At 44.6% G+C, this 16,075-nt stretch overlaps 2 protein-coding genes across 5 annotated transcripts in view; one reads left to right on the top strand and one right to left on the bottom strand.

Moving 5' to 3' along the window:
• Positions 1–11,468, top strand: part of SH3BP5 (SH3 domain binding protein 5) — a 61,956-nt gene extending 50,488 nt beyond the window's left edge. For both annotated transcript variants that reach the window (XM_042816703.1, XM_042816702.1), the window contains exons 5-9: positions 3,833–3,963; positions 6,291–6,333; positions 7,171–7,390; positions 9,173–9,433; positions 10,047–11,468. In XM_042816703.1, coding sequence (XP_042672637.1) covers positions 3,833–3,963; positions 6,291–6,333; positions 7,171–7,390; positions 9,173–9,433; positions 10,047–10,228 — 837 coding nt within the window. In that variant the 3' untranslated portion in view covers positions 10,229–11,468. The remainder of the gene's footprint in view (positions 1–3,832; positions 3,964–6,290; positions 6,334–7,170; positions 7,391–9,172; positions 9,434–10,046) is intronic.
• A 1,049-nt stretch (positions 11,469–12,517) lies between these two features.
• The window catches only part of CAPN7 (calpain 7), a 28,935-nt gene continuing 25,377 nt past the window's right edge, over positions 12,518–16,075 (bottom strand). For all 3 annotated transcript variants that reach the window (XM_042816698.1, XM_042816701.1, XM_042816700.1), the window contains 2 exons: positions 15,928–16,020; positions 12,518–15,844 (listed from right to left, as the gene is read on the bottom strand). In XM_042816698.1, coding sequence (XP_042672632.1) covers positions 15,700–15,844; positions 15,928–16,020 — 238 coding nt within the window. In that variant the 3' untranslated portion in view covers positions 12,518–15,699. The remainder of the gene's footprint in view (positions 15,845–15,927; positions 16,021–16,075) is intronic.

Genomic DNA, 16,075 nt, shown 5'->3' with positions numbered 1-16,075 from the left:
CAGTGAAAGGAGGATGAGGGGTAGAGATCTTTGCACTTAAAATTCTGTAGGAAATCACCCTTGTATATAAATGTGTCCAAAAGAAAAGTGCTGACAGAATGTTACTGGAAATTTGAGACAAATTGGAGCAAAAAGGAAGATCCTGTGTGAGAAATTGCTATTTTCTAGTTGCCAGTGCAATCTGCAGTCTTTAAAAGACTCTGCTTTTACAGTTTTTACTGAGGTATGTTCAGTTCAAAAATTCTGGCAGGGAGAAGACATGTTTTGGCTCTTGATCGTGAGACATCTTTTTAAAAAGGAAAGGGTGAGGGGGAAGCAAGGAGGGAGAAGGCATGCTCCCTCTTGCTTTAATTTGGCTTGCAAAGCTCCCTTTGATATTACACCGTGAAGTACCATCTGTTGGTGTAAAATGCGTGGGTACTTTCATGGTGTGGAGAGAAGAGAGGCTTCCTTGGAGAAAAAAGGGGGAAGAAAGCTATGAAATAAACAACAGGAATGCTCACAACCATCTCTGTCCAATCTCTCGATCCTTTCACCGTGGAAGTTAAATTCAGTATTTATATTCTTCCCTCTACTATCTTTATCCCTTGTGTTGTTGATTCTGTCCTTCTGGTTTGCTGGTGTTGCATTGTCTGTCTTATTTCTTTTATTTCTATTTCTTCTTCTAGAAGAGTCACCCATTTAATTTTTAGAGAAAGAAACAGATGTCCAGAGTAATTCTCTGGCTCACATGATCAGGCTTGCTAAATTTCACTGATAAACGTTTATTTTTGCTGTTGCTATTGCTGAAATTTTCCTGAAGTCCATCTTTGACTTCAGCTCATGAAGATTTCCTGGCTGAGAGGGACAATGCCACTTGGCAGACCTATATGCTAAACATGTATTTTGTACTGACCTTCCTTTCCCTGCCATCTGCATTGGAAACAGAGGGTAGATGAGGAAAGAGGAATTGATTGATACCTGTGTAGGTATTCTTTGGTTTTGTTTTAAACAGTTGCATCTTGCTGTCTGGGCTACCTGGGAGGATGACTCCTGCCTGGGGTGGCCATCTAGTGATGAATCATAGAGTATTCCAAGTTGGAAGGGACACATAAGGATCGTGAGGTCCAACTCCTGGCTGTGCACACGGCCACTTAAAGCGTCTGGATCTGTGAGCGTGCTGGAAGTTCATTGGCTCTGTGTGTGTTTATGTAAGAGTGCTTCCCCTCTTCCAAGTATGAATGGCAGATAGGATGCTGAGAGGAGAGAGGTGTCAAGAGAAGTCTCAGTTGTCATCCTTGCTTTTGTCACTGGCTTTTTGTAAGTGATGCTCTTGCATCTGTGATGGCCTTGGCAAGGTTTGTTGGTAGAAGCACTGTGTCTTACATTAGAAAGAAGCTTATTCAGACAGCGTGACCAAAAGCTTGTTTGATTCAATGAAGAATACTTTTTTTTTTCCCCCAAAGATATTACTGGGTCTAATAAAAGATGCTTTCCCCCCATGCAAACTTTCTCTGTCCTTTACTAAGACCTTTTTAAAAGCTGAGGGTTTTCACTGGCTTGCCTTGCATAGAGCCTCCACGATGTAAAGTGAACTGCGTGGTCTGCAGCTCTGTTTCTATCCACATGTCCTGGCAGGCAGGCTCTATGTTTAGGGGCTGTTTGGCTTCTGTGAAGAAGCAGACGATCTTTTTGTTTCTTCTTGTCTGGGAGAAAGGTTTAAATACATCCTGACAGCAGGCAGCTCTGCGTGGTGGTGGTGATGTGGAACAGCCTTCCAGGTACTTCAGAACCACGGCCATGTCCTCAGCCTGGCAAACTCATCTTGAGCTGTACTCCCTCAAGCAGAACACTTGGGTAATGTGAGCAGCATGGTTGTGTGCCCGTTGAAGAACCACACAGCAGGGGGAGAAGCTTGCCTCCCATTGCTGATTTCCCAGGGGGATGAAGTATACAACTTTTTTCCTTTCCAAAAAGGGTAACAAATGTGGGTGTAGATATCTGGCTTCTCATCCTGTATTTTGTCACATAGTTTTTGAGGTGTTTACAGTCTGCCATCCCCAAATCTGTCTTGCAGGATGAAGCATTTTTATGATGTTGGATATTGGATGTGCAAAGTCAACAAGAAAGAGAACACCTAACCTGTTAGAAGACCCTGGTACTGATAGTGCTGAAGTGGTTGATTCCATGCTAATTTCACCCCAAGAATAGATGGCAAGGATTGGCATTTAATTAAAAATCAGCAGATTTCAGCTGCTCTATTATTTTGTAGCTTCCAGCATTTTTAAATTGCAGTTGCCTTGCTGCACTACAAAGGAGCAAACCAGGTTCTATGCAGTCTTTGGAGGCTTCATTTTAATTCACAACAATTCCATGCTAAAACCAGCCTGGCTGACATATTACACCAGGGAAAGTCTTTGCATCAGCATTGCTTTCTGAGACTTCAAGATGAGAGAATGTAGCTTGTTTTTGGGATGCGGGGGACAGTTTGCCATCAATTTGATTTATTTCTTATTTTTTAACTTCAAATGTGGATGTCTTTTTCAAATGTGAAGCAGTTGAAGGTTGGTGGAGTATATTAATCGGAGGAGCCTTTGGAAACTTCATTCTTTTAGTTCACTTTTGTGTAATAACAAGTAGTGAATGCAGGGGAGCAGCTGTGGCCCCCAGTTGTGGCAGCAGGACGTTCCAGCAGATGCAGTGCGGCTTTGGCCCACAGCAGTTCCACACTTGAATTTAGGTATCAGAAAGGACTGTGAACAGTTTTTCTGAGCGAAGTGGCACATCATGCAAGCAAGAGCTGACTGTGCTCTTTTTCCCTGGTTAGTTTATTGCTGGTGCTTGATAGAACTGAGAGATTTGGTGGTGAGGTTATTCAATCTAAAGATACCTTGTTTTTTCATTTTATTTTTTTTACCTCTCTGTGTATGTGAGAGCACAGACAATGGTGCTGGTGGTGGAAGCCAGCTGGAGGAAATGTGCTTGAAGTGTTTTCACAGCTGAAATACTGAAAAACTCACTACTTGGGGAAAATAAATCTTGCCTTCCTTCTTTTTTCTGTGAATACTTGCATGGTTGAAGGAAGGGATGCCTGAAAACTGCCTGATTTCTGCTTACTATCAGACAATGGAGAGGTGTCACCGCTTCTATTCCTTTAAACAAATCAATTCTGTTTCTTGCTAGATCCTTTCTGCCAGTGCATTAAAGAAAACAGATTTTCTGATGCCTCATGCAGCTCAAATCTGCAAAATGAAAGTACCCTGGGCAGAATTATTGGGAAAATTATGACTGTAGGATGTCAGCAGGACAGCTGATGGGACTGCTGTGCCTTCGGCATCTGCCTGCCCTGGTTAGGGGCTGATCGTCAGCAAATCGCTGCCCACCTGCATTATAGGGCACCAGTTCATGGCCCAAAGCTTTTTGGATGTTGAAGTCATGACTTGAGGCTGGCCAGCTCTTCTTAGAGGAAAGGCAGCTTCCTATCCTCCTGCAAAGCAGGCTGCCTGGGAAGGTGGGGGAGTCACTGCCCCTGTGGGTGCTCAAGAAGAGGGTAGATATGGCACTGAGTAGCGTGGTTTAGTGGTATGGTGGTGATGGTTGGTGTCAGTGGATCTCAGTGATCTTTCCAGCCTTCATGGATTCTGTGACAAAGACTGTCTCATTGGATGGGTTGCTTTCTAGTGGCTGGTGCTGCAGGTAGAGGGGGCAGGCTGAACTGTGTGCAGTCCTCTTATCCCTCTGGTTGGTCTTCATCCCTCTCCTAATTTGAGAAATTATCGATATACTGGTAATAAAAATGGTAAGAAATGGATGCTTGGGTCTTGCCCCTCAATCTGTATTTTCCTTCTCACAGGTCATGGAGGCAGAACAAACCAAAACGAGAAGTGAGTTGGTTCACAAGGAGACGGCAGCCAAATACAACGCTGCCATGGGAAGGATGAAGCAGCTGGAGAAGAAGTTGAAAAGAGCCATCAATAAATCCAAGTAGGTTTCATACTTGGAGATGAGTGTAATGGTCGAGTTTCTTTGTAGGACATAGGATTGTGTGGGATTTTAGAAACTTATGAAAAGATGTTGTCCTTTACAGCACAGATTGTACTAGAAAAGGTTCCTGGGCATACTCTTAGTTGTGTTTTCAGTGCACTGAAACCTTTCGTAATGTGTGACTTGAGAACCAGGCATATGGGATTTCACAGGGATGCTGCCTACAGAGCTGCAAAGCTCTGTGTGTGTGGTGGTTTTGCAACTTAAAATTTTTTTTTTTTGCCATTTAATTCTTATGTTTAGTTAGGAAGACTACAAAGCAAGTGACAGAAACCTGAAAGGTGTGAGACTGCAGTGGGGCAGCATGCTGTACATCAGACTTGTTTACTTCTTAACACTGCTTTAGCAAAGCTGTGCGAGAGCTGTTCTTGGGGGAAGAAATGCTTTGGGGAGCATGGCTGAGCAGCATTGCTGATAAGTGTGTGTGCATTTGATGAGCAGTTTTGCTCTGTTGCAGAGAAATAGAGCAGCTGTTTCTCAGAAGCTATTTAAAATTTTGGCCCTGTTTACAACCAATTCTTAATCCTCTTCCTATTTCACAGCCTTTCCTTGTATTTCCAGACTGTAGCTTGTCTAAACAATCTGCTTGCTGTGTTTAGCTTTTAATCCCACCACCTAAAAATGATTTTATCGGGAAATTGGTCAACTGAAAGCCTGTTTTGATTGGCGTTTGCTCAGTTTGGGAAAGGTTTAGCACTTCTCAAGGAAAATGCAGGCATGTTTGCTAAAACAGCATAGCAGCGTGGCTTCCTAGAATGAGCTGTGTGCTGTTTGTCTGGCACTGCTCAGAGCCTGAGCAAAAACACCATCAGATTGCTGAATTATAGATTCATAGGATCATAGAATCCTTAGAGTTGGGATATGGGCCTCTGAAGGCCATCTAGTCCAACTCCCTTGCCGTGAACAGGGACACCACAGCTACATCAGGGTGCCCAGGGCCTGATCCAGCCGCATCTTGAAAGTCTCCAGGGACGGGGCATCGAGCACATCACTGGGCAACCTGTTCCCGTGCCTCACCGCCCTCACTGTGAAAGAGTTTTTCCTTATATCTAATCTAAATCTTTGAGCTTGTGTTGTAAGTAGCATGCAGCTGCTTTGCAAAAGGGAGCCGGTAACAGCAGGGTGCTCTGCCCCTCCCCTGGCTGCTGCTGGAGGTTGGCTGTAACTCTGGGGCACTGCAGGACCACGTTGTTCAGTCTTCTTCCCTCAGCCCCCCAGGTTGGCAGATGTGTTGGAAATGTTGTTGCTTTCCATGCAAACAGTGATTTGTGTCTGCTGAGTGCTTCAGGCCGGATTAAGATGCTTAAAGCATTACTGTTCTAAAGTAAAACCGGGATGGCCCAAAGGAAAGTCATTTGGATGATTTGCCTTGTAAGACTGACAAGTGGATGATTACAGGATTGTTTTGCTTTGGTTTTGCTTTTAATTTTGTTTTTGGGTCCTTGCTTGCAAGCTAGAGATGTACCTACGGCTGCTTGTTCTTAACATATGCCTGATCTCATGGCTCAGTGCCACTGAGCTGTAGGATAATGGACTCGCCTGTGTTAGCAAGCTTTTGGAAGTCACTTTCTGCTCTGGTGACTTGGGCAGAGTGCCTTCTCTCTTCTGTCGTCTGCTTAGAAAGCCTTGAGCAACTCTGCAATGCCATGTGTGCTAATTGCTGCTGCGAAAGAGATTTTTCCCCCAGGCATATGGAAGCTGGTGAGAGGTCAGGGTACAAGCCTGGTTTTCCTTCCCAGTTGGATTAAAAGTAGGAGCTGTGAAGTATCCTAACCACAGAGAAATGGGAATTGGTCACTTTGTGACTGTGAATAGAACTCAACCCATAGAACCATACAGGATAGGAAAGCAATAGATTCGCACAGTTGTACTCTGGTGCATGGTCCAAAATGCAGCTGCAGAAGGACTTGAAGCAGGGGAAGCTGCTCTTGGCTTCTGGGTGCTGAGAGGGTGCCAGTGCGGTAGGCTGGACATTGTTTCAATGTCTTGCAGAATGTAGGCCTGAGGGAATTGTATCATCAACTCCAACAACTGGAATGTTGCAATTTGTATTTAGGTCAAAAGGCCCAGGAGAAATAAATGGGTTATAGGAGGAAAAAGAGAAGTGGAGAGCACCTGTAGGTGTTGTGTCATCTGGATAGAGGTCTCTCAGGATTATGCTGAAACACAAAGTAGCTCTGTTAATTCTGTAAAGAGAGCAGCTCCCACTCCAGTTCTCTGCATTTAGTGCTGATGGTTGTAAACAGTTGTTCTTTGTTTTTCCACAGACCTTATTTTGAACTCAAGGCAAAGTACTATGTCCAACTGGAGGTAAGTGCAGAGTTCACACTGCCTTGAGACTCTTTACTGCTTGTGGTAAATACTGAAATTACGTGGAATGTGCTATCAGACTGTTTACAAAGCCAGTTTTGTTCCAAACCTCTTATCGTGAACAATTTGTTGAGCACACTTTAAAGATAAAAGATGAAGAGGCCTTGTTTCCTCGTGAGCAGTAAGTTCAAACCCGTTTGAACCCTGCTCCTAGTTTTGAGGACCAAACTAATAGTTTGTCTGTCTGTGCTTCTTGCAGTCTGAAGTTTCTGGATTTTTCCCCCCCACACACACATTTTCTGCATCAGGCTGCTTTTAGTACTGAAACTCAGATTTGAATTTCGATTTTGGGAGAATGGGGCTGTCATGCAGCTGGATATGCTGCCAGAGCTTTTTTTGGCATCTCTGTGCTGCAGTGGTGTGTAGCTGTGCTTTGGTGTGGTTGGGCACAGTAGCCCAGGTCTGGGCACAGTAGTTGTGCATGGGATGGTTGATCCCAATGCAGCCCTAAGTCTTGGAGCTGCCAAAAATGAAAATTCAGATGCGAAGATCAGTGTGAGTTACCTTGTACAGTTTCTGTTTGAGGCAGTTGCACTGTGCATGGCCTGTGCTCAGGTACAATAGGGGAAGGAAATGGGGAGCTGGGTGCTCCTGAGCTCAGTACAGAGGCTGGTGCTGGAGGGTATGGGGTAGGGTGTGGTGTTTTGTGCCATCAGCCATGGCTGCAGTGGGGTGACAGCTCAGCAGGGCCTGCCAGGGGGACACACCATGAACTGCATGCTGTGTGTCTGTGTTGTTTGTAGTGAAAGCACCTCTAACGTCTGTCTTTCTTGTTAGCAACTGAAGAAAACAGTGGACGACCTGCAGGCAAAACTCTCCCTGGCGAAGGGAGAGTATAAGACTGCCTTGAAAAACCTGGAGATGATCTCAGATGAGATTCATGAGAGGAGACGATCCACTGCCATGGGGCCCCGGGGATGCGGGGTGGGTGCTGAAGGGAGCAACACCTCTGTGGAAGACCTGTCTGCCAGCAAACCAGAGTTGGACACTGTCTCAAGTGAGTGCAGAGCTTTCCTTTGCATGAGAGTATCCTGTGGGCTGCGGACTAGAGAGGAAATACTGAGATGAAGATAATCCGTGTATTGTGCAGCTTGAAGTTCAGTGGCTGTTGTGGGACTGGTTAGCTTGTTATGTTTCTGGTGATTGCAGGAGTTTATTATATCCATCAATATATCCTCAAGGGGAGGGGATATGGGTTAAAATGCATCAGCTCTTCCCTCCTATTCTTTGTATAGTGCTATATGGTGGGGGGGTGGGGGGGAGGGGGAAAAGTGTTGCAATGTGGGGAGCTTGCACCGAGGCCCTTTTCAGTCTTTGGAGTTTGATAAAACACCATCAGCCTGGAGTGTTATGTCCCCAGACATGATGCTGCTGTGGTGTGGAAGCCCAGATGGCAATAAATAAGCTGTAGTTAAAGCTATGCTGGCTGTAGCTTCACTGCTGTCAGTGCTGCTTGCCAAGGAGAGGAATCCTTTAATGGGAATCATCTCTGTTGCCCAGCTCTACTTGCTTTTACGTTCTGCAGTTACCTGTTTCGGTTCCTATGTACTGACAAAACACAGCAGGTCAAAAGAAAGGCCCACTTTGTAGTCTCAGATTTGACCTCAAAAAGCAAACCAACAAAATCCAAACCAACACAAACTCTCTCAGAGCATGAAGCGCCCTGGAGGGGGTTTTAAAACTTAGGTAACTGTTATCAATTTTGAGCTTTTGAATTTTTTTTCTAACTGAATGAATACAGTCCCATGATCTGAAAATGCTGCAGAAGGAAGCTGAACATCTCTGAAATAACCACACTGACAGCTGCCTCCATTTGCACCCTTCGTGTCCGAGTGGTGCATTGGAGCCCCTGGCTGCTGGGCTGGCAGCAGAACCACTTTGAAGCCTTTCCTTTGAGTCATTTTGTTAGTGCTGCTGCTTTGCCCCTGCTGCTCTTTCATGTTGATTCTGAGCCACTCTGACAGCAGCAGGAATGGTGAGGAGGCAGAACTGCAAATGACCTCAGATCTTTGTAAATGTTTTGCTGTTCAGGGGGCTTCTCCGAACTGTTGTGATGCTGCCCACAAGAAACCTTTTGAGCCCTGTGGGACTTGAGTGCAGAAGGTATTTGGGACACAGGTCCTATCCTGTAAATGTGTTCATGTTTAGCCAGATCTACTCTCTGTGTTTAGCACAAAATTGAACTGCCATTAATGAAAAGCTGTTGGCAACAGCTTAATCTGGAGTTGGTTTGCTGAGTTAGAATTCAGGCAGGAGCAACCATGAGCAGGGAGAGCAGTGTGTGTGAGTAAAATGTCAGTGATCCATGCAGAGAGAAGTCTTGGGAGTTCTGCTGGACTGTAACCGCCTTAATGGGAAGAGAATGCGGAGGCAGTCTGCCCCTAAAACTGTCTGCTGTCTAATTAGTATCTTAAATATTCACAACTCTGTGTGTCAGGATGCTGCTGGCCAAGACAGGTGCAGTGGAGCAGGCCCTGCCCTAAGCTATGTGCAGAAGACCTAAAGCAGACAAGGTCAGCAGAGAATGGTAAAAATCCATAAGGAGCAGGGCGTTGCTGGCAGGTGTGCTGCTTCTCAGAGGTTTTCTCTGGAAACGGGGCTGATCCTTGTGTGAAATGCTGGGTAAACTTTTGCAGGGGGGGCAGATGATGAGAAACCACAGCCTGTGGGTTAGCAGTGTGTGTATGGACAAGAGGTGCAAAACTGAGAAACTACAGTTGCCCGGAAAGGCCTCGATGGGGTAGGTTTGCTAATGAGAACGTATCTTTAAACACTGTAGTGGCTTCTGAAGCGTTCGAGGATGACAACGGCAGCAGCTTCGTGTCCGAGGAAGACTCAGAAACTCAGTCAGTGTCCAGCTTCAGCTCTGGGCCTACAAGTCCCAGCGAGGTGCCCTCTGCATTTCCCCCTGTGACGCGCCCTGGCACCCTGGATCTGCCCAGCCCTGTGTCCCTCTCTGAGTTTGGAGCCATCTTCCCCGTCCTTGGCCCCCGAAGTGAATGCAGCGGGGCTTCGTCTCCTGAATGTGAAGCTGAAAGAGGTGTGTGCAGCTGGATACACCCTGGGCCAATGCTGTTAAGTTTTATAAAAGGGAGCAGGAAAACCCTCTCAGCTCCCCTAGGTGTGTCACAGGCTTGCTGAGCTGCTGCTGCTTTCTTGGGGAAGGCAGTCTGTGAAGAGCCCACAGCTACCTATGACATCTTACGTGCTTTCACTGCTCTGCTGGCTGTGCAGCTTATCTGGTTTGGTCTTGGTGCAGCAGTGGGGTTCGAGGTTCCTCAGCAGTTGGTGGGATTCTGATATTACACTTAATTTAAGGAAAATCTGAGTTTATTTTTTAGTTGCTGTCCTGCTTTCCAGGAAAAAAAGATGTGCCAAAAGAAATCTCTGCCAGCCCTTGCTGACAAATTCAGACAGGAGAATTACCACTGTTCTTGTGTGCTGCAGCCTAAATCTGTTATGCTGTAAGATACTGATGCAGCACACAAGATGAGAACAGCTGGGAAGGCCAACTTTGCTTTAGTTTAAAGCATCTTGCTCCTGCTTGTGTATTTTGTGCGCTTTGGCAGAGGAAGTTTCAGAGGCATTCACTTGAACCATAAGCTACATAATGATTTCTGGGTTTAACATCGAGTTTTGTCTTTTCTTTGCAGGGGATAGGGCAGAAGGGGCTGAGAACAAGGCAAGTGACAGAGTGAACAAGAACAGGAGCAGCAACAGGAGCGGCTCCAGCGAGGGGCTGGCTTTGGATAACCGGATGAAGCAGCTCTCCCTTCAGTGCATGAAAATCAAAGAGGGAATATGTGCGGGCAGAAAGGCTGCCCAGATTGGCTGAGTCCTCCCTGTGCCCGTCCTGATTAATAGGAATATAAATATTTATACATGAACTTCTAAGTGTTTGAAGAACATTGTGCCAATAATATATGCCAAATCTTATGCGTTTACTCTGAGGATTTAAAACTGCACTAAGAAGTCTAATTGATGTCGAGGGCTGAAGTTTTTATTCAGTAAACCCTTTGTAGGTCAGACAAGTCATCAGCTGGTAAGCTGTGCTCCCGTGTCACAGACTTTGTAAATCGTTTTGTAGCAGCCTGGCTAAAGCAATAACCAGTAATGTTCCTGTGCAAATTCATGGCAGTGGGGGGGGTCTGAAATTCAAGCCAGACATTTGCAGAGTGCAGTTTGGCTTTGGTTTTGTAGAATGAAATGCTCTTTAGATACATTGGATCTCCTGAGTCTAAACGGCATATTCTTTAAACATCTGTATTTGTCTGTATTATACTGAAACTGTAGAAATATTTTGTATACAGGAAAGCTGCATGTGGGGCCCTAAAAGCCTTCACTCTTCCCTTGGTGCTCACAGAAAGGATGAAGATGAGTTGTGCCTCTAAGAACCGGCCTGAGGCAGACGGGAGTGGGATGGTCCCGTTCAGCAGCCACGGGCCCTTTTTTGCCCCTTCCTGAGCCTGGCTGGAACTCTAAGGGTGATTCCAGTGACCAAAAAGAGTTGATTGGCCCTTGCCCTCCCCCTCCCTGAGAAGTGAAGTATTATTTTCAGCACTTTAAAGTGTTATTGCTCAAAAATGGGAGTGATAGATGTTTTCAGGAGTTACGATTAGGGGATCGCCCTTAAAATATGCATGAAGAAAAGGAACTGCCAGTGTAGATTGACAGTGTGTTCTTAAATTTCTACGTAGGTTGTACTGTGTGGGATTTCATAACTGTAAAAGGGATTGAGGTTTAGGATGCCCTAGAGAAGTGTTTGATAAAACTAGACAGGGCACGGGCATGTTTGCTGGCCGCTGTTAGGCAGTAGTAGTGTCTGGTCATTATAAGTGGTAGTAGAAATCCTAGGACTCTTCAGTTTTGGTGGCTAAGCATTTCTGAAAGCACCATTTTATCTAAAATGTCGGTTTATATTGTTAATTTCATGGGAATTTTAGTATTGCCCGAAGTATTTTCTATTATATGTTTTTGCAGTCCTGTTGTATTTCGTCCTTGCCACAGCTTGTGTATCTATTCTCAAAGTTAATGTAAAATTCTTCACACTACAGTAAACCTTTTTGTTTTCCACATTCTGAGTCTGTTTGAGCTCAGCGAGTCTCGAGTACTGAGAACCAGAGGCAAGGCGAGGCTTTAAATATCCACTTTCACTGAAGACCACAGCCTGGAGTCTCTCACCGTGGTGTTTAGAAACCTTTGCAGCGTGCACAACTGCAGTCTCCCGCCAGCTTTCTGATTCCTCCTGTCTGTGATTAACTTGTTACTCTGCACTACGTGAGAATGGAGATGTAGTTTAAATCTTCTGAAGTCTCTTGGTATGCAAAGGAAGGAGGAAGGTACTCAACGTTATACAACAAACACCTCTGTACTTAATGCTGCTGAAATTTGCTTTGAGGTCACGTGCAACTGGAGGTCAAGAAAACTGTTTTCATACAAATTACTTTTAACACAGTGCAGCTGTTCACCTGCAGTGCTGTTGAATACGTGCATTTATGTGTTCTGAAGGCCAAGCTTTACTATTTGCAGAATTTTCCCACCAAGTGCATGCTTTGGAAAAAAGAGGCCTGTGCTTCCAGCTTCTGCTGCAGCCGTAACTAAGGGAAAAGCTGGCACTGGCAGTATTAAATATGAAAAGTGGTGCCACCGTGTCACGTTATATTAAGTGTTTTACTTTTGCTTTTGTAACTGAGCTACTGTCTGTTGCCTTAGAGAGAGCAACAGAGGAGCTTCAGGCCGAGTATCTATTTTTGTCAGTCAGTATCTATTGCTCTTTTCTGGTTGTTGTTGTTGCTTTTTAAACATTCTGCTATCAGCTTTCCTCTCCCAGTGCTGGTTGTGACCAGAGACTTGCGCAGCTGCGTACGAATAATGCTGTGTTCAGCAGGATCAGAGAAAGTTGCGTGCGCTGCCTTGTGCTTGCTGGGATTGTTGGATTCAGCTCCCAGCAGCTTGAAGCCGTTGCTGTGGAGGCGTGGGAGGGTGCAGAAGCTGCGTGCCCACACAGCCGCAGCGCAGCTCCAGGTCAGCGCGAGGAGCTCACTGCAGCACTCTTCCTTTGGTGACACCGATGCTCAGCAGGTAAACCACACTTCAGATGTACAAGCAAACAGGCACAAACGGGTCTATTAAATCAATGGAAAACTCATTTTATTTTAAACTCTGTAAAAGCTGTAATTATAAATACGACAGACTTAAATGACATCACTGGGGAGCACAGGCAAATTGACAAGCTTCTTCCAGTTACTTTTCTGTTGGAATCTTTACGTATCCTGATATGTAACGTGACAGTAGCTGCCCTCATGGGTATAAAAATAAGCTTCTGGTGTATCGTAGTACTTGTGAGCAGTAAGAATGTATAAAGCAAGTTAATGTAGGAATTCTTTTACTCTTTGGCATTATCACACGATTTAATATGCTCTTGTTTGACTTCTATGGTTCTGTACATAGATTTAATTCTAAGCAGCTGGTTGTTCCAATACCTCATAGCTCACATGGTCAACTGTGTAATTACTGTAGAAAACAGTTCAGTGAAATTTGCATCAGGAAAGTAGGACTGAAACTCAGACTCATGAGGCAGATGCGATAGGAAGTGTTGTTACCATTCATCCATGTATTGAATTGCAGAAAGCCTTGGAAAATTGATGAGTCCTTCAGAATCAGACCATGCATTCCCAACACAACAATCACAGAGATGCCTGTGCTGGAAGGGGGTGGCTCACCCTGAGGTATCAACAGCAGCACATAGGGTCTTGGATGGAGCTCTAAGGTAAGATTTAAAACAAAAACCCCAAACCAAAATACTGAAAAGCCTTCTCCGTGTATAAGCATGGAAAACATTAAAACTTCTGAAGAGGGTTCTCCAATTGTCCCTTAGCACCAGTGACAGAACTTAAAATGATCTATTTACTGTAATTTTCCCTCAGTGAATCAAAGAAAGTGCAAATCCTCTTAGAGATCCTCACAACAACCAGCTTTCATTGGTATTTGGCTGCCTTGTTTTGCAGCTTGGACAGTTTTCAATTGTCACACAATGTACATTAATAGAGTGAAGTATGCTTGTTGGTGAATTTAATGAGGTTCTGTATTTTCATGTTTAAAAAGCAGAGAAGAGGGTCATAAATGTCAAGCTGAAAGTGATGTGGGAATGTACCCTTGCCCACCTACCCACTACATAAGCTGTGGCTGTGCAGCTCTTTCAGTTCCCCTCTCTACAGCCCATGCTCCTTTCTGGAAGTCTTGCTGCACAACCTTTCCAAGCCTAACTCAGTATCTAATATTCTGTCATTAGAGATAAATGCTGCAGTGTAATCATAGCAGTGAGGTGAGGGAAAGAATAGAATAACCTATGTCTTCAGCTTAGGGCTGAAGGTTGGCAGTTCTGGCCTCTGCCTTTTGTAATTTTGAAAGTTTAGCTGTCGCAGGAGCACAGCTCTGGTTTAACCTGAGCTAAACAAATAGCACGCTTTTACAGGGAATGGGTGAGCAAACAAAGTTTAAATTTTGTAGGGAGGAAGAGTCCTTGGCACAGCTGGATGCACCCAGAAGCCTAGCATAGCCACAAAGAACCCAATGGGTTTTTGCTCAGCTTATGCCCATGCTGTTCCCTGTGTTGATATGCTGCAAAAGAAGGTAAGTCACAAGTGACAGGTCAGCACAAGGCTCAGATGGTCTCTGAGAAACTGCAGTCCAAAAAGGCAGGTGAACTCACTGTCTTTTGAAAGCCAGACGTTTGTTAAGCAGCTGCTTCACAATAGAGATGAAGTAAGAAGGAGCTCAGACTTTCTAGGGAGGGCAAAGAGACTTCTGAGGGTATTTCTAGTTCTCCTGTAGCACATGCTCAGTTTCCTAACAAACTAGTGGCACCTGTGTTCTGAAAATACCACCTTTTTGCTTGCAAACTTGCCAAAGTGGAAGGGCTAAGAGCTTCCTGTGGTAGCTTTAGAAGCACCCTTTTCCACAACCATCACATGCAGTTCTGTCTGTCATTCAAGGAAAAAAAAATACCCACATAATTAAGATCATTTAGTATTTGATTTAAGAAGGAGAATTCAGCTACCTTTAATCCTCTTTCATATTGTATGTGTGTATATCTGATAGGCTAAAGGAAGAATGCAGGCAGTAGCCTTCTACATTTTTTTTTTCCTGGAGTAATCCCAATTCCACTGCTTTCTTAAGAATTTTAACCCTGTTTCTGCTGCCACTGGCCAACTGTACACTGTTTTAAATCAGTTTCAATTTAGAAGCAAAAGCCACCTTCTGGAAGAGAGCTCTTCTATAATAGGAGCAGCAAGCCCCCGCCTAGCAGCTGTAGCTCAGGAAGGGAGGAGGCTTAAACGATCCTTCTCCTGTGAGCCACGTACTTGTAACAAGGATAAAACATCTCCTTGCTACTGTGCTGATGGTGGGTAGTTCACTCTCCAGCAGCACCAGCAAATGAGGCTGCTTCAGTAGGTGCAGAGAATCTCACAGCACACCTCTGGCTGAAAACCTTTCCCCCTGCCATGTGAAGGGCGTGCTCTGCTCACTGCTGTTGGTTACCTTGCCCCTCTCAATGCTGATCCCCAGCAGGCAGGGTCTGGCAGCTTGCACTAAGAAAGCCATATCTACTTTGTGCTATGATGTGCACTAAAGTAATTCAAAATAACAGGTGATAAGGGTGAATCCTTTGCCAATCCTTTGCTTTTTTAGAAGTAGCTAAAGCTGGGGTCTTCCTTCTCTTTTACTCCTATGTACATACTTGAGATGAGCTGAACAGGATAGTGGCAGGCTGGAATATGTGCTCAGCAGTAGTGAACTCAAATTTAAATGTGAGAAGTGCTTCAATGCTGTAAACATTCAAGGCAGCGATATAAATGGCATTTACTTCATATTTGGGCCTGAGAATGAATAAGCAGAATACACAAGAATATTTTTCTTACATTTTTACATTTCAGAATAAAATCTTCAACCCATAGACCCTTGTACTTCAGGAGAAGAGAATTTCAGTGTTAGTTTTTCTTTGAACTCACTAGATTTTGATTTGAAATGTAGAAAAACTGCAACAAATTACAGTCTTACATTCTTCCAGTTTGTCTGGAAGTAACACTTTAGCTTGTTCACAAGCCTGCTGAACAGTGCTTACACCGATACTGTAGCAGCAAAAACCACAGCTAATTTTCTGTCACAATCAACTGCCAAATTGGTGACTGTGTTCTTGGCTATAACTTAGGATGCAATTCTATTTTATGCATATCTGCAGTAAGTTATTCACCTGTAGGCCAGTTCAAAAATAGTCCTTAAGCAGCAATGTCTGGGTCTGTCTCCTCACTGAAGCTGCGATACCCTAAGAGGAGAAGTGCTATTAAAATCCAAGAAAAAAGGACCCTCTTGTTGAGGCAGGAATGTGGTGGGGATAATGTTGTAGACTCCAGCAAGGATGTTCTCCACTTCCAGGTAGCAAAATCCACACCTACAATAAAAGAGCGATTTTCTTACATCCAAGGTATGAAGTGTTTCAAGCAGTGAAGATTTCATTAATCAACTACTTATTACCTGTAGTCCCCGCTGCTCTTCTTCTGAAAGCCATAGGAACCAGGATCTCCTACTGTTGACACAGTGACAATTTCAAACCCAACACTGTACTGCCTGCAACCAAGTGACAGACCATTACTTCAATTATTTGGGGAATCAGGGCTAGCAG

Source organism: Centrocercus urophasianus, unplaced genomic scaffold, assembly GCF_019232065.1.
Source record: "Centrocercus urophasianus isolate 14NV4802_14NV808 unplaced genomic scaffold, USGS_Curo_1.0 seq_16, whole genome shotgun sequence".
NCBI lineage: Eukaryota > Metazoa > Chordata > Aves > Galliformes > Phasianidae > Centrocercus > Centrocercus urophasianus.
Note: the sequence above shows the minus strand (reverse complement) of the source record. Positions and strands in the feature narration are given on the sequence as shown.